Source organism: Zea mays, chromosome 4 (assembly GCF_902167145.1).
Source record: "Zea mays cultivar B73 chromosome 4, Zm-B73-REFERENCE-NAM-5.0, whole genome shotgun sequence".
NCBI lineage: Eukaryota > Viridiplantae > Streptophyta > Magnoliopsida > Poales > Poaceae > Zea > Zea mays.
In genome coordinates, this window is record NC_050099.1 from 16,359,765 (window position 1) to 16,378,207 (window position 18,443).

General features: G+C 44.5%; 1 protein-coding gene across 1 annotated transcript; it reads right to left on the reverse strand.

The window, feature by feature from the left end:
- Positions 1-14,103: 14,103 nt before the first annotated feature.
- LOC103652879 (uncharacterized) lies at positions 14,104-18,097 on the reverse strand. Its single transcript, XM_008679867.4, has 2 exons — positions 16,847-18,097; positions 14,104-14,678 (listed from the first exon to the last, which is right to left on the reverse strand). Exons 1-2 carry the CDS (start codon positions 17,737-17,739, stop codon positions 14,609-14,611), a joined length of 963 nt encoding a protein of 320 aa, XP_008678089.1. The 5' UTR covers positions 17,740-18,097; the 3' UTR covers positions 14,104-14,608.
- Between the last annotated feature and the right edge of the window lie 346 nt (positions 18,098-18,443).

Here is an 18,443-nt window from a genome sequence, read left to right on the forward strand (position 1 = left end):
GACCACAGGAACAAGATCAACCTTCATCCTCAACAATGGTGCATCCCCCAACTCAAGAAGATGAACAGGTTCATCAAAAGGAGGCGTATGATCAAGGGGGAGCACAAGATGATCAAGTAATGGAGGAAGAAGCACAACCAGCACCTCCAACTCAAGTCCGAGTGATGATTCAAAGGGATCATCCCGTCGACCAGATTTTGGGTGACATAAGCAAGGGAGTAACTACTCGGTCTCGATTAGTTAATTTTTGTGAGCATTACTCCTTTGTCTCTTCTATTGAGCCTTTCAGGGTAGAGGAGGCCTTGCTAGATCCAGACTGGGTGTTGGCCATGCAAGAGGAGCTCAACAACTTCAAGAGGAATGAAGTTTGGACTCTGGTGCCTTGTCCTAAGCAAAATGTTGTGGGAACCAAGTGGGTGTTCCGCAACAAACAAGACGAGCACGGAGTGGTGACGAGGAACAAGGCTCGACTTGTGGCAAAAGGTTATGCCCAAGTCGCAGGTTTGGACTTTGAGGAGACTTTTGCTCCTGTGGCTAGGCTAGAGTCCATTCGTATTTTGCTAGCATATGTCGCTCACCATTCTTTCAGGTTGTTCCAAATGGATGTGAAGAGCGCTTTCCTCAACGGGCCGATCAAGGAGGAAGTGTACATGGAGCAACCCCCTGGCTTCGAGGATGAACGGTACCCCGACCACGTGTGTAAGCTCTCTAAGGCGCTCTATGGACTTAAGCAAGCCCCAAGAGCATGGTATGAATGCCTTAGAGACTTTTTAATTGCTAATGCTTTCAAGGTTGGGAAAGCCGATCCAACTCTTTTCACTAAGACTTGTGATGGTGATCTTTTTGTGTGCCAAATTTATGTCGATGACATAATATTTGGTTATACTAATAAAAAGTCTTGTGAAGAGTTTAGCAGGGTGATGACGCAGAAATTCGAGATGTCGATGATGGGCGAGTTGAACTACTTCCTTGGGTTCCAAGTGAAGCAACTCAAGGATGGCACCTTCATCTCTCAAACGAAGTACACGCAAGACTTGCTAAAGCGGTTTGGGATGAAGGACGCCAAGCCCGCAAAGACTCCGATGGGGACCGACGGACACACCGACCTCAACAAAGGAGGTAAGTCAGTTGATCAAAAGGCATACCGGTCTATGATTGGGTCTTTACTTTATTTATGTGCAAGTAGACCGGATATTATGCTTAGTGTATGCATGTGTGCTAGATTTCAATCCGATCCTAAGGAATGTCACTTAGTGGCAGTGAAGCGAATCCTTAGATATTTAGTTGCTACGCCTTGCTTCGGGATCTGGTATCCAAAGGGGTCTACCTTTGACTTGATTGAATATTCAGATTCCGACTATGCTGGATGTAAGGTCGATAGGAAGAGTACATCGGGGACGTGCCAATTCTTAGAAAGGTCCCTGGTGTCATGGAATTCTAAGAAACAAACCTCTGTTGCCCTATCCACCGCTGAGGCTGAGTATGTTGCCGCAGGACAGTGTTGCGCGCAACTACTTTGGATGAGGCAAACTCTCACGGACTTTGGCTACAATCTGAGCAAAGTCCCACTCCTATGTGATAATGAGAGTGCTATCCGCATGGCGGAAAATCCTGTTGAGCACAGCCGCACAAAGCACATAGACATCCGACATCACTTTTTGAGAGACCACCAGCAAAAGGGAGATATCGAAGTGTTTCATGTTAGCACCGAGAACCAGCTAGCCGATATCTTTACCAAGCCTCTAGATGAGAAGACCTTTTGCAGGTTGCGTAGTGAGCTAAATGTCTTAGATTCGCGGAACTTGGATTGATTTATAGCATACTTGTGTTTATGCCTTTGATCATGTTCCTTATGCATATTGTCGCTTAATAATGGTGCTCAAGTTGTACAAACACTCCTTGGACCTCACAAGTCCGTTGCAAAGTGATGCACATGTTTAGGGGGAGATGTGTTACAACTTGACCCTTTGAGACTAATCATGTGCTTGAGTTTGATGATTTAGTCTCGAAGGAGGTTTGAAAGGAAAAAGGTGGACTTGGACCATGAAAGACTTCCACTGCACTCCGATGAGAGGGTAACTTAATCCAAGTTCATCTCATGTACTCTTATTGCCTTTGTATTCTTATTGAAGATTTTGGTGAGGCAATGGGGTTCTTAGGGCCAAGACTGATCCCGTTTTGGTGCTTGATGCCAAAGGGGGAGAAAATAAAGGCCAAAGCAATAAATGGATCAGCTATCACTTGAGAGATTTTGAAAATAGTAGAATAGAGTTTTTTGGTTTGACAAAACTCTTTTGTTGCCTCTCTTGTCAAAAGTTGGCTTCTTGTGGGGAGAAGTGTTGATTATGGGAAAAAGGGGGAGTTGTTGAAATCCTTGATCAAATTCCATTGGAAAACCTCTCTTTATGTCTCTACAAGTGGATTTGACTTAGAGATAGGAATTTGAGTTTGATTTGCAAAAACAAACCAAGTGGTGGCAAAGAGTGATCCATATATGCCAAATTTGAATCAAAACAATTTGAGTTCTTATTTGAATTGATTTTGTACTTGTTCTACTTGCTTTATGTTGTGTTGGCATAAATCACCAAAAAGGGGGAGATTGAAAGGGAAATGTGCCCTTGGGCCATTTCTAAGTATTTAGGTGATTTAGTGTTCAACACAAGTGCCTAATTGTAAAAAGGTGGACAAAGTACAAATCAAGGATAAAGGTATGTTTCTCAGACTTAGTACATTGTTTTAGAGACTAATGTATTGTGTCTAAGTGCTGGAAACAGGAAAAGACCAACTGGAAATGCCTTGGCTCGAGCAGCCAAGACTTTGCTGAGTCTGGGAGCACCGGACCGTCCGGTGGTGCACCGGACAGTGTCCGGTGCGCCAGGCTGGCTCGAGCGAAGTAGCTGCTCTCGGGAATTCACCGGCGACGTACGGCTATAATTCACCGGACTGTCCGGTGAGCCAACGGTCGGCAGGGCCAACGGTCGGCCGCGCGATCTGCGCGGGACACGTGGCCGAGCCAACGGCTAGAAGGAGGCACCGGACTGTCCGGTGTGCACCGGACATGTTCGGTGCGCCAACGGCTCTCAGCCTGCCAACGGTCGACTGCGCCATTTATGGAAAGGAATCGGGCACCGGACAGTGTCCGGTGTGCACCGGACTGTCCGGTGCACCAGTCGACAGAAGGCAAGATCAGCCTTCCTAGATTGCTCTCAACGGCTCCTAGCTGCCTTGGGGCTATAAAAGGGACCCCTAGGCGCATGGAGGAGAAGATCAAGCATCTCCTAAGCATTCCTAAGCACCAAGACATCGATTCCGCGCCTTCGATTCTTTGCGATAGCAATTAGAGCTCTAGTTGAGTGGTAAACTCATTGAGTTGTGTTGTGAGCTCTCGTTGCGATCTGTGTGCGTGGTGTCACTGTGATTTCTTGTCTTGAGTGCGTTGCTAATCCCTCCCTTGCTCCGTGTTCTTTGTGAATTTCAAGTGTAAGGGCGAGAGGCTCCAAATTTGTGGAGATTCCTCGCAAACGGGATTGAGTAAAGCAAACAAAACACCGTGGTATTCAAGTGGGTCTTTGGACCGCTTGAGAGGGGTTGATTGCAACCCTCGTCCGTTGGGACGCCACAACGTGGAGTAGGCAAGCGTTGGTCTTGGCCGAACCACGGGATAACCACCGTGCCATCTCTGTGATTGATCTTTGTTGGTTATTGTGTTTTGTTGAGGATTCCTCTTTAGCCACTTGGCAATTATTGTGCTAACAATTAACCAAGTTTTGTGGCTCAAGTTTTGAAGTGTTACAGGATCACCTATTCACCCCCCCTCTAGGTGCTCTCACTATAATGTGGTAATATGTAACATGTAAAGAGCACACTCATCACATTCTATCTCGCCGGACACTACCACAGAAGCTCTAGCGGACTCAAGCTCCCTAAGCGTGGCCTCGTCCTTACACTTGTACTCTTTCCTCTCATGAGCTACAAGCCTAAGTAACTTGTCCTGACTAGCTACGACATTTGTCATCTCATCTATCTCAGCGGCGAGATCATCGGTGGAAAGCCCTCATAAGTCGAGTCATCACTAATGTCCTTGTTATCGCTACCACCATGTCCTCTTCAAGTGCCATGGTGTAGAGGCCTCCTGCAGTGTTGGCGAAGAAGCAGAGTCCATTGAGCTTGCCCCTGCCTATCGAGCTTGTCATCGCTCGAAGAAGAAGTGTTGTCGGAGTCATGGTCGAGGTTGGTGAGGGAGGCAAGTGAAAGGGAAATGTGCTCGTGGGCCATTTCTATATTGTTTTGGTGATTAGATGCTCAACAAGGTACATTAAGCAAATTGAGCTCGGAAGGCAAACCTATATGGACCAAGTAAAAAGGTAAGATCTGGACACTTAGTCAATTATTTTGTGTGCTAATCATATTTTTCTAAGTGTCAGAGACTTTATGAAGTCAAGTCAAAAGGAGCAAAAGAGAACAAGAAAGAAAAAGAAGAAGTTGTGCTGGACTGCGTAGCACCGGGTGTGCACCGGACAGTCCGGTGCACGGTCCGCTAAAGTGGCTGCTCTTTAGAGCACCGGACAGTCCGGTGCCCTCCACCGGACGGACCAGTGCCCCAGAACAGGAAACCAGCCAATCACGTGATTCTCTGCCCGTGCACTGTTCACTGTCCAGTGTGCGGTGCACCCACGGACAGAAGGCAACCAAAGCCTACCAAATGTAGCTCCAACAGCTCCTAGGTCCCTTGGGGCTATAAAGGGACCCCTAGGCGCATGGAGCTCCACACTAAAGCATTCTTTGAACATCCTAAGACACCAAGACACTGTGACCACACTATTGCTTTGATAGATTGAGATCCGAGCACTTGTTTTGAGTTTTAACTCCGTTGTGTTGTCCCTTGTGCTCTTCTCTCGACTTGTGTGCATGCGTTGTTGTAAATTTGTCTCTTGTGTGTGTTTCTACTCCCCACTTACTCTTGAGTTCATTTGAGATCAAATTGTGTAAGGCATGAGAGATTCCAAATTGTGGAGATTCCTCACAATGGGAAAAGGTTGAGATAAGAAAGAGAACTGTGGTACTCAAGCTGATCAGTGGATCACTAGAGAGGGGTTGACTGCAACCCTCGTCCATTGGGACACCACAACGTGGACTATGCAAGCATTTTACGCTTGACCGAACCACGGGATAAAATCGTCGTGTCAACTGTCTCTTTACTTTATAGCAATTCTACTCTTTCTTATATTTCACTTCACTTAATAATTGCTCTAAGTTTAATACTCACCTTGTGAGAGCAATTAAGTGAAGAAGTTCACTCCTCTCATCCTCTTCATTCGGACTTGGCTCTTGCTTTAACTAATCTAATATTAGTCCAAGTTTATTTTGTTGATCTGTTTTTTCAGGATCACCTATTCACCCCCCTCTACGTGCTCTCAATTGGTATCAGAGTCGTTCTCTTCATCAAGGGACGAACCGCCCAAAGAGATGGATCCTAAGGGCAAGGGGATGGTGATCAACGACAAAGAGAAAGAGACTCTCAACATAGATGAGCTAAAAGGAGACAAACCCACCGACTCAGGCTCAAACAACAAAAGGAAGGATGAGAAGAAGAAGAGACACATCAAGAAAATCATCTACCACGACAGCGACAACTCCTCTTCTTCACCAAGGGACAACGATGATGAAGACTCCTCGTCGAAAAAGAAAACTTTCACAGTGTAGCATAATTGATAAAAAACTTTAAGTTTTGAGCATAAAACCCCTCAGTTATAAGTGTAAATACTGAGTCATTCTGAGAAGTTGATAGCTCTGGTGGATTGTATTCACGATCCTATTTTTATGGCAAGTCTGAAAAATATGGGAGTCGCATGCGGTTTCTATTTTTATTTAGATCCAAAAATTATGGCAGACCGTGAGAGTTTCCATTGCATGCGCACAAATTTTGAATGATATTTTCGTTTTTACTGCACACAAAAAATTGGATGACATGAGTCACGCAGAGCATAAATTCTTATACAAAGTCGCATAAATACTTAAACCGTGTAGCATAATTGATAAAAAAACCTAATATCGGTCCAACTAAGAACGACGTCGGCAATTAGGGGCAGTTTTATGGTAGACGTAAAAAATCTAGCAGTTACGAACGTAAGTGATTTGATTTGATTTTTATAGTAATTACGAACATCATAAATCATGGAACTATATTTTCAATGTGCATGCAAAAAATATGCATGCGGTAAACTGATGTACGAACTCCGTGTTCAAGCATAGAATCCTACAGTTTTTAGCATAAATAATGTATATGATAGGCATAAAACACAATAGTCGAAAGACATAACACTGATCGGATGAGGTTGTCGCCGGAGGACGTTGTCGAGGACACAAGAACAGAGGGAGATCATCACTCGGGCTGCACGAACTACGCTGGATCGGAGGATGTCACGCGCGACCGTCGTCGCGCGCACCTCGCGCCTTCCGTGACGCCGCTCGAACCTCGTGCCTCGTGCGGCGCCGTCGCTACTCGCACATCGGGGGACGCCAGCGTCGTTCGTGGGTTAGGGTGTGCCGCCACTGCTCGGACTTGGGATGCGTTGTCGCTTGCCCACCTGCCTTGAGAGTGTCCGGCACCGTCTGACTTGTGATTCCTCTAGTTATTGGAAGCATATGAGTCATAATATATAATCTATACTACTATATTAAGAGTGTAAGGGGTAGGCTGCCTCCACCTGGTTCTGCCTTCAGTCAATCTACACCGTCGATCTGTCCCTGCTCAATCCTCACCCTCGAAGCAAAAGATAGTGGACACGATCGCCGTATGTCTTACTGTTTTGCACGATGTCCACGATCCTCCCCACAAGCCGCCGCGATGGCCGCGATCCTCACTCTCCCTCCCCCCACGATCTGCTCCCCCATCTCAACAATCCCCGCCCCATCGTCGTGCGTCTCGGCTGTCATCTTCCCTACCGGAAGCAGCGGCTGGGGGCAAGACGGTACGATGGCTCACCTACCGGAAGCGGCACAGCTACGCCACCAAATCGAACCAGACCCGCGTCATCAAGACACCTGGTAAGATCAGCGCACTCATCCCACGTTGTTTCTGTTCGTGCAGGTTGTATAGATAGGATTCCACAACTGGTCGCCTAGACGGTATGACGTCGCGGTACCCAACGCGGCAAAGCGTCTTTGTTCTTCCGCACGCTGCGCTGGTCCTCTTCTCTCTCCATTGGCATGCACTGCGGTGACTGGTGAGTGGTGACAGGCCAGAGCCGACGATGCAGACGGTGCTTCCTTCCGTGGCCGCACGCACGTCGTTCGACGAATTGCCGGAGCCAGCTGAGCATAACCGAAGGTTTTCTCGGCAGTCCTGGCCGGCTCCTCTACCGACGCTGGCTGTCGTCAGTACTCAGTAGCCACGTCTAGCTGGCCATCTTTGCATCCTCCCCACGTGCATGGAGTCATGGACCCTCCAAGAGGCGGAGCTTCCACCTCCAGTGAATTAGAAGAACACAACAGTGGTAGTGTAAGGAGATCTGTAATGTTGTGCCTAATTCAGCACTCTTCTATATAAATTTCCAAACCTATGTGGAGCCTCCATGGCTACCTTTCCTTGCATTGTTCTCCGTTCCTGGATCCTGAACCCTCCAAGTGCCCTGGTGAGCGCTCATCATCCTTTGTGGTGACGATGACAAATGAGAGCTCAAGAGTTTTTGTTGCTAAGTCGAGTATTGAGTAGGCGACCTCATCGGAGCACCAAGGTGTTCCGGCCAAATTTGTGACATTTACACACATGCTGTCACTGTTATTTCTTCATGGAAGCCATTGATGTAAGTGTAATACACATTTTTTCATATAAAAATAGAAGAACTTTACGATGTTCTTTTATATAAATAATAGAAGTGTATCAATGTCCCTTTTCCCAATCTTTGAGCTTCTGTTCTTTTGGGACTTATCAGTTGGCCTCTACCTTGCACATTATTATCTGATTGCTTTTTCTATTTCTCATCAGGTATGTGAAGTACCACGACCTCCATGGAGGCGAACAAGAATCAAGGAAGTCAAATTACGCTGATTTGGTAGTCTTCTGTCTCCATCCAATGTTAATTAATTGTTACATCGTTTATTTAATGGTTTGTCAAGGTTTCACACTCAGAATCACATTTGCACAATTTCCTACTGTATGAATCAGGCAAACAAGGCTTCTACGAATATGGATGGGGCGACTCATTCCATTTTGTCTTGTATGTATAGTTAATAAGTAATCACTGCAACATACTAGCCTTAGGTGTTGTCAACGCATTCTTTTTTTCCTGGATGCATGTAGTTTTTTCAGCATATTCTTTTTTGCATTGCAATAGCAAGTATGTCAAGTATTATGTGTGCAGCAGTGAATTTATCTTCAACACTATTTTTTATAAAACCACCAGGATTCAAGAAATAGTTAGCAGTTCTTTACTTGATATGCATATTTAAAGTGAAATAGAACTTAGACTTTTAGTTTCACTTCATTGCCTTTTTAACTGAAGACAAACAGAAAGTCAGATGTCTGAAAATGATTTTACTTTCCCTTGTGAGGGAAGCTGCGAAGAGGATGGTGAATTTACAGAATAAAAATAAAGGAATTTCTGGTATTTGAATACTTAAACTGCATTTTTCTTTATTTCAAATGCTACATTCATATGGTTTTTTATTCAATGCAGCTCCATCCCATTTTGTATTGTTCCCAATGTTCAATACTATTCTATGCCTTTCAGGCATTGTTCTCATTGGTGAAATTGGAGGTATGGCTGAGGAGGATGTTGCAACATTCATCCAGGTAAGAGTTTGTTAGGGCCTTAGTTTGTATGGAGTTTTTTCTGTATTACATGCTATATTGTTGTATTGATTCTACATGTTGCAACACACATCCCCTCATGGTTTAGTGAAGTTCCATGCAAGTTCTATCTTGAGCACTCAAAATTATGACATATCTATCTATTTTGTATGATCTTTATTGCGGTTCAAATAAGATGAGTATTAAAATTGATGCTTCATCAATATTTTCTTCTAGAGAAAATTAAATTATAGTTGTAAGTGGTATCAATGGATGGAATACAAACTAAAGCTTTAGACATTTTGAAAGCAAATAGCACTTGATGGTTCTGCATACCAGTCATCCATATATATAACCTAGGCAAGCTGAAAAGTGAAATTAAACTGTATGACATATGCTCAACCATCTATAGGCAAAGATACATATAAAGAGTGTCGGCACTCAGTAGTCTTATGTTACATGTATTCTTGCCTTATGAGCATAAACATCGGGAAATAGTTAAAACTTACTGCTACACCAATTACTCATGCCAGCAAATGAAAAGAAAATAATAAGCAGGAGCAAAATAGAGAACACTATACTTGCTGCTCCTCACCAAAAGGGGAAATAGCACCTTTGCTTGTTCGGCATACATGAGCTATATGAGGGTGGCGATCAGATTTGCTTATGGTTGGTGGCCTACTAGGATGGTTGTATGGCCAGTCACTAACTGGAAAGCTAAAGCGGACTCAAGCTTCTCCCAGGTAAGTTTATGCTTCGCTTCTAGCGACGCGTGTTTTTCTTCTTTGTCCTTATACTTGGCCAGGCATGACGAGAAGAGATCATCGTCCATCTTAGACAACATTTTCTTGACATTTACCGTCAGATTCAGGACTTTTGTACAAAATTAAAATGATACTGCATAGTACTGATTATGGAACCTATATGTATGCCAATTAAAAAAGATACTTTCCTACTGTGGTTCACACTTTTTTTGTCTTGCTTGAGTTTTATTGGATGGATACATAGAGTAAGGAAATGGATAGTATTTTGTGAATTTTAATTGGCATACATATAGGTTCCATAAAGACAGGTGATTTTAGCTTGGAGAAATATTATTGTTGGAATGTGAGCCGCATATCTAACTTTAGAAGAGGAAACCATTATTCTTAGAAGTTAGTCTGTTCTTGATCAGAGATCACAAAAAAATATGCTTGTGTTGACAGCAACTCCTCCAGGCCCAAGAAAAAAATGGGTGAACCACCATAATTCCTGACAGATGTGAGTACACTTTCTTTACTGAGAAGGTTCCATTACCCCTAATGTAGGTCCAAGCATCGTTATTTTACTGTTCAATGTAGAGAACTTATTCTGCCATTAAGCTCCTGGTATGTTTTAGAGGGGAAGAAATCAATTGTTATGAATGCTTTCCATAACCATTTTGATAGTAATGCTTCTTCTTTTTGTGATTTAGTTTTTACATGTGATTGTATTTGTAGCCTACATTTTGTTTTGGGGTCTATAGTGGTTTATACCAGTACCTTTTCATGTGACCAGGAATGATCTTGTGGGAATAAAGCTGCTCACAAGTTTTAATGCATGACTCATCACGTTGTGTTGAATGACGGGAGTGTTGAATGACAGTAATGTCACCTGTAAGAACACTTACTGGGAGGCAAGAAAGGTGGCAAGGGATAAATTGAAGAAGATAGTCGCTACATACAAAATGGGACTTGTTGACAAACTCAAAGGTTTGATTTTTGTATCCATTGTTCTTGAGCCATCTGTCAAAGAGTGTTATATGGAACAAATGCATGGTTTTTACTTTGTTATTTGTTTGTTGACTTCTGAATAAAGTAATACTGTCAAAGAGTGTGCATTTTTTCCACAATTCGCAAATTAAGGATCAGACAAAATGACTTGGATACCCCTCAAAAGTACTGGTGGACAATGGTAGACAGTGTTGAGCAGTGTTATACAGTCTACGGTGTCTTTCTTTTGGGAGAAATTTTGAATGCTATAAGGTCTCTTTTTGTGAGGGAAAGTGTACTCACATCTGTCAGGAACTCAATCTCTCTTTGTGAGTAAGACATGCCTCCCATTGCTTACCATTGGATTCATATCAGCAGAGATCCATGTGATATTATAAAGAGAAAGTGTTGAACCTGAAATAATATCTAATATTGAAGTACTTTATTCTATAGTGTTGAAGTATTCTTTACAAATTTTCTTAACAAATAACAAAATATACAAACACTTTGACTATAAATAGCACGCTTCATTTCACTGCAATGCTTATGCTTCCTCTTTCTTCTGTACTCAGCTAAGCTCCATGGCTAGGGACATGTGCACATAGGTGAGAATGGAAGCATTCGCTGCACTTGGTAAAATTCAACGAGTTTCTGAGGGTGTTCTGCTACAATCGCTAGAAAAGAAGGTCATGAAAACTGACAGGATGGGTGTTTCTATCATCAACTGGCAAAAATTACCTCCTAAACTAAAAATTCCCTGTGCTGCTGGGATTTTTCCCATGGAGTTGAAGATGAATTTACGAGGTTCTATCATTATCTTGTAGTATCATTTTTCCTAAAATTGCAATTATTTTATTTTATTGCTTTCACATTACAGGTGAGAAGAACTGCCTGCAAATCATTAGGAGCGCTTGCAAAGTTTTCTACTTAGTAAACAGAGAAGGCCTTGGACTTGTTGATGGACATGATGAATGACGATACAGAAGCAGTTAGGCTGCAGGCTCTAGAAGCACTATTTCGTATGGCAACATATGGATGTTTGAGTGTGCAGGAGAAGCACATGCATATGGTATTAACTATGAACATACTCTGTTCACAAATGCATGACTGGTAGGTATAGTCAATAATTTCTATTGCGTAATTTAAGATCTCCATATTTTAGTTAATAACATGGTCTTTATTTTTCCCATTTCAGTTACCGGGAAAGCTTTAGCTAAACTACAGTAGGAAAGTATCTTTTTTCAATTGAATGGAGAGCTGGATGTTGACCTAGATGATTTTAGCTTGGAGAAATATTTATCTGCAAAAACTCTTGTTTCTTCAAGGTCCTTCCAGATAGATAACTATCATGGATCTGGAATGGTTCCATTGGCTGACCTGTAAGTTTCTTGCTGATTCTGTAATTAGATACTTTATTTACCTGGTTATATCGGAAATGATTCATCACTTCAGCATGTATTTCGGCAACTATTTCTGTGTAGTATTAATCTAGGTGGCTGAAGTGGCTGCATGGCTGTGTGTAATACAACAAATACCAGTAGAGTAGTGTCATGTATGCATCTGTGGATGTATTATGCATTTTTTGTAGAAAAAACTATATTTTTAATCGAGCAAGGACATAGTACCATGCTTTTATTGTTCTCCTGCTCTTACCTGACATTGTGTTGCACAGTGATACAAATAACTTTCTTTTGGGGCAGTGTAGCCACAGATGCCTTTATCCCCTTCCATTTCGATTTTTTTGTTGAATTCAGGTTCTTGATGATGTTCTAATCTACAGATGTGTTAGAAGACGACCGAATCCTGTGTGACTGGCAAGATTTACCATTTAAAAACTATGCCCCCCCCCCCCGCGCGGAAAATGATGTTAATGTCCACCCAGTAAATTTTTTGTTTTGTTTCCTGTCATCTGAAGATCAAAGATCCTAAGAAACAGTTTCTGGTTTATGGGTCTAGCAGAGCCAGAAGTGAGCACCTACAACCCTTTTAAGTTAAGCAACACAAGTTGAATTCATGGGAGCATGTGGACCAAGATCCGTTGTATATACATATGACTTCTCAATGATTTTCAAGTTGTTGTAACTATCCAGTATCGTACAACTGACCTGTTACCTAGGGGGAAGCACCACATGAGTGTTGTTGGTATCCTTGTCTGGTGAGCGAAAATCTCTCTTATCTTTTGTTTCTCTTCTTCGTTTGATTCAGTCCAGTCATTTCCTTAAATTATCTATAGATATGAGGCGGAGGGAGTAATTCTCCTCGAGGTGGAGGAGGATGAAGTGGTGATCGACTTCAAGCCAACTCCAAGTGCCATGTCGACCTCTGCCTCCGCTCCCTGCACACATCCTTCCCAGTCGTCTTCAAGGTCCAGACCTCCTCCCCGCTCAAGTTCCTCGTCAGCACGTTGTGCGGTGTTGTGTCGCCGCTTTCCTCAGTGTCCATACGCGTGGTGTGAGGCATCCCACTTCATCTCTAATCACCCCTTTATGTGCACATCGTCCATATGTGACCCCCTTCTCTATACAATTTCAATAAATTTTACTCTTTTGGGCTCCGTGTAATTTTATTGGTAAAATCTCTACTACTTATTAACGCTGCAAACTTAACCTGTCATTCCGTGTTATATATATTTTTATTGGTATTATATGATTCTGTTGCAACGCACGGGCATTCACCTAGTATATTATATGTGTGGAATGGGGAAGATGCTGTGCCCTTTGATTGTTGTACTAAAAAGCCTTGAATTCCTCGAATTCTTTTTCTTCGTCCAGACCATGAAGGATTGCAACGGTTACTGCGAAGCAAGGACTATAATATATGCATTGGGCCATAGGAATCCAAAAAAAGGGACTGAAAAGAAAAGGCTATCTGTAGATCTCCTGGGATCCTCTCGTTGATCATTTGGAGGACACAGGTTCAAACAACGGTTCGTCAAGAAAAGCAGGCTCCTAAAAAAATGATGCGCTGATGCGTCATCGTCGTCGTCCACAACTAGAGATGGCAATGGGTAAATACCCACCGGGTATTACTATCCCATACCCATACCCACGACACGAAAATAACCCCACCGGGTCACCCATATACACTGGCGGGTATGGATTTACCCCCATACCCATACCCATGTGGGTATGGGTCACCCATCGGGTCACTCGTACCCACAAAAATTAAACAACTATCAAAATATTATACTATACAAATGTCAAGTATATCCATATAAATACTATCACAAATTTTTCTAGCATCATTTAACCATCCATTCAACACACCAAAGATAATTGGATAAAGTAGTAACACTATGATAGTACTACATAGCACATTACATGGTCATTAAATTGTTGTTAAATAGTAAAAAAGTTGGATGACTAAAGTCCAAGTTCATGCTTTGGTAAGTTTATATTGGGTATTTTATACCCACGGGTTAACGGGTATGGGTGAAGGCGGAACGTTCTAATACCCGTTTACCCATTGGGTGAAGGTTTTTGCCCAATAACAGACCCACGGGTATAATATTTAGCTCACATACATACCCTAATGGAGTAAATACCCATCGGGTATCGGGTCGCGGGTACCCATTGCCATCTCTATCCACAACCTCTGTTTTCTAGTATTCACAAAGATTTGTACAGTAGCAACTGAAGCTTCTCAGTACAGTGCAGTGCAGAATGTGACCGAGTCAGGAAAATATTGCAAGTATTAATCCATTGGTGTCACTGCCTCCGGCGTGCCGTCCATATCAATACAGTATTTCTGTACGAGCTGTGCGAACCAGTCAAAACTATTGTACGCTACACATGGCATGTCCTCTCTGTTTATACCATGAAGATCACATGCCAGAACAGAAAGGAAAAGGACGACGACGACGACGATGCCGGAGCCGCCACTACTCGTGTGCAGAAACCAGGCACTGAACAGCATCAATTTTAGGGTACGGTACGGCAGTATGGAGATCTGCTGCTTGCTCGAGCTTCCTTGTGCTAGCTGCATGCGTGACGCCGCTGCTGATGGCTACGACCACCACCAACGTTTCACCGGAGAAACACTTCTTCTTTCCGTGTTTCATGGAGAGGCCGTGTCGTCATCACTAGCTCTAGTCCTGGTTGGCTTCGTTCTTCTTGCCCTTGTTCGCCCTGAAGAAAGCGTAGCACCCGGTCCGCTTCCTGCTCCAAAAACAGAGAAGAGGTTGGTCATGCATGTCAGTGATGACTGATGATTATTAGGCTAGCAAGACCCTGCCATGAGCTCGGTTAGATATGCCCTAGTAGTTCTTATGGGAGTGTGATGATTGGATTTATTGGCAGTAGCGGAGTGAGACATAAAGCATGTGTGCCATGATTAGGCTTCAGGTGGCAGTAAGTTTAGTCAGCCTTGAGCTTTTTTTTTTCGTGAGAAAGGGGCAAGTAGAGGCTGCTTGGATTAGATGAATGATTTGATCTAACTTCCACTTACTCAGCCTCAAATGATGCTACAAAAGGTGCAATTTCATATTCCGCAAGTTAACACAATCAGCAACACGATTATTTGACATCAAGTGCAATAGCTAGCTACCGTGTTTAGCGCTCCATCGGTCCTGGATTCGGCTTCTCGTGGAAACGAATTTCAGCATGTGGTTAAAAAATTAAACACTTCTCAGGTCATGGGTTCGACTTCCCGCGGGAGCGAATTTCACGCTGTGGTTAAAAAAATCGTCTCGTCCGTCCTACGCCAAATCACAGGTCTAAGGCTCAGCCCGGTCGTTCTCACATGGGTTTGGATGCCCTCATTTGTCCCACGCCAAAGCAAGCACAGGTCTAAGGCTTAGCCCGGTCGTTCTCACATGGGCTTCGATACCCTCATCTATCCCACGCTAAAGCACAGGTCTAAACCTTTCCTGGTCGCGATCGTTCTCACATGTGTTTCGATGATGTTATGTATGAGGCAGAGGTTCAAGGGTTTTCTCGACCTGTGTGAGAAAAAGGGGTTTAAGAGTTTTCTCGATATGTGTGAGAATATCTTCTTTATATAATACATTGCCTTTTTTTTTACCCCGCAGATCAGTTTTTTTTTAAGATCACGATGCCGTATCCCTTGTTTCAGGGGATGACGACTAGCAACTACTCACACTTGCCCATAGTTAATGAGATAAAAAAAAAAACTTTCATCATGCAATGCCATGACTTCAAAAGTTAACGTCTATATGTGAAATCTTCTTCTAGCAAAAGAATAAAAAAAAACTGGACTACAGGTAGGAGAAGACGACAGCAGAAAGGATCATCTGGAGTCGTGCTCGTGCTCCTTTTCGGGGTTTATACCAGGGAAAAAACAAAGCTGAGCAGCAGGAATTGACAGCAAAGTTGGATTGCGATGCAACAAGAACTGACTTGAGGCGGTGACTCTGCCGTCTTGACCGGTTTTTGCCGTGCAGTTTTTCCCTTTTTTTCACATCAGACGGACGTATTCAGTGACAAACTTTAGTAGAAGCAACCAAACACCCCTAAATGGCTGTGCTTTGATTCGGTCTATTTACCATCTCCATCCATGGAACTCTCTACAGGTGGTTCAGTGTGTACCTCTGACTTCGGTAGCTTTGGCGTTTCCAAAAGCGTGTTCTTTTTATTTTTATTTTTTGAAACAAAACTACAAGATATACGTTCTAGAAGACTAGCAGAAGTCTAGAACGGCTGCTTTGTCTCCTTCCATCTGTTGAAGAAAGTTTGTTTGCTCCATTTTTTTTAGAAAACAAATTCCTTCTAGAACAGTTTCTTGTCTATTGCGTCTGTTGAAAAAAAGAAACTCCTTTAAGACTAGTTGGACAACCCCATTTTTTCCGAAGAATTCCAAATTTTCAAAAGAAAAATAGTTTATTTTCTCAAGTAAAAGTGGGAATCTCTTGAAAAACAATGGAGTTATCAAACTAGTTTTTAGCTCAATCTTTAATGCCAAAACCGAAATTTCATCTCCTTTTCCTGCTTCCCAAGGAAAAATGAATGATACGAAGATTGAGATATGCTGGTTCCTTCCTCAACTAAAATTGTTTAAATGGCATTTTCATAGTGCGGCCTTTTTTTCTTTCTAAGTACCGCTTTATAACAGCTTTAAGAGCTAACCCGAAGTAGAAGCCAAGAAGATCCATCCACCTTAATTTGGACAGTTGCACTGCAATTCCCCCAACAAATTTGTATACTTTTTTAGAAAAGACTCGAATTTCTAAAGAAATAACAAATTTTCTTTTGCTAAACAACCTGACGTATCATGTATGTATACTGCTAAAAACTTTCCAGATCAGGAAGCGGAACTAAATAAACCATGGCTGAAGCAAATAAGAAGGAAATGGAAAGGAGTTAGTTACCTGCTCCAGCTCCTGTCCGGCGCTCTCGGATTGGCGGCGCCATTGGCATTCCTGAGGCTGGCGGCGCTGCTGTTGCTGTTGCTGCTGCTGGTCCGGCTGCTGTTCCCGGCCTCGCTGAACTCGCTCTTGGTCCACCACTCCTCCTCCTGCACCGCCGCCTCCTTCTTCTCCTTCCTCTTCTTCTTCTTGCTGTCCTTGGCGGCGTCGGGCTTGGGCGAGACCTTCTTCTTGCCGCCGAGGGAGAGCGGGAGGAAGAGCTTGATGAGCAGGCCGGTGTCCAGGCTGACGCTGCGGTCCAGGCTCCGGCTCCGCTGCTTCCGCATCGTCCTCTGCTTCCTCCCCTGCTTCTTGCCCTTGGAGCCTCCCTGCTTCCTGCTACCGCCGCCGTCCTCGGCGTCCGCCGCCGCGACGGCGTCCTTCCTGGCGCCGGCGGACTCGCCCTTCTCCTGCGCCGGGACGGGGACGGCGCGACTCGCGCGTGGTCCGGCGGTGGTAGGCGGCGGCAGAGGGTTGGTAGGGGCGTGGGGAGGGGACGGGGGCGACGGGTGCTCGACGATGTCGCGGAGCGAGAGCTCGTAGGCGGACTCCGGGAGGCCGCGGACGAGGTCGAGCATCTCGCGGCGGTACCCCGCGATGGCCTGCGCCCGCGACGGCGAGCTGCCCGCCGACGCCGGGTACTGCCGGTGGAGCTGGTGGTGGTGCGCCCACAGCTGCGGCGACGGCGTGCCCGAGCCGCCGGAGCTGTAGTCCATCTCCGGCGAGGCCTGCGGCGACGCCTGCAGCCACCGGACCTCCTCGTCCCCGTACCGCGGCGCCATCGGGTTCGCCGGCGGCCGCGGCGGCAGCCCCCGCGCCGGCGAGCCCGGGAAGCTGAACTCTGGTCGCCGCTGCATGGCCAGGGCCAGCCAAGGAGGGGATCGGTCGGTCCCTGTAACAGAGCAGCTGCTGTGCAGTGCAGAGCGAGAGAGGTGTGTCCGTCTCGCGCGTGGGGAAGGGAAGGTGGAGGGCGCCGGGGAGATGGTTGGTTAATAATGGCGTCGTCGAGTACTCCAGCCGCACCCGCAATGCAACGCAACCAGAGCGGAGCAGAAAGCGATGGCGAGTGCTCGGAGTCGTCGCGGGAATTTAAATCAGCACTAGTTTTCGGCGGCTTTGATTTCGTGTACCGGGAGCGATGGGGGGGCCTCGCGGCGGTGGTGCGTTTGCGTTGTTGGTGTGGGATGGGAACAGCACGGCAGGCCTTGGCGGCTTTTATTTTCATTTCAGGGGCAGTAAATGAACACAGGACACACTTTACACCGTGGGGAGGGGGCTGTGTTTGCGGAAGATAACGGTCGAGAGCCACGTGTTGCGAGTCCGAACAGGCTTTAATCTAAAACGATCATCCTATAATTTTAAAGCAAAATTAATAATATAGCTTACAGTAGTATTACCTCTATTTCTTTTTAGTTGTCGCTTCATAATGTTGCTACGCGACATATAGCTAAAGCTAAGGATCCGTTTGATCCCATGAGCTAAAATAAAAATAACTAAAGTTTAGATATTTTAGGAGCTAAAAATGATTAAAATAGTATAACATAGATTTTTAGTCACTTTT

What these genes read in the sequence shown, in the direction of transcription:
- LOC103652879 (XM_008679867.4), bottom strand. Translation starts at nt 17,739, where the DNA reads ATGCAGCGGCGACCAGAGTTCAGCTTCCCGGGCTCGCCGGCGCGGGGG. An exon ending in CCGGACAGGAGCTGGAGCAG is followed by an intron (nt 14,679 to 16,846) that starts GTAACTAACTCC and finishes TTTTTGGAGCAG; the next exon opens with GAAGCGGACCGGGTGCTACG.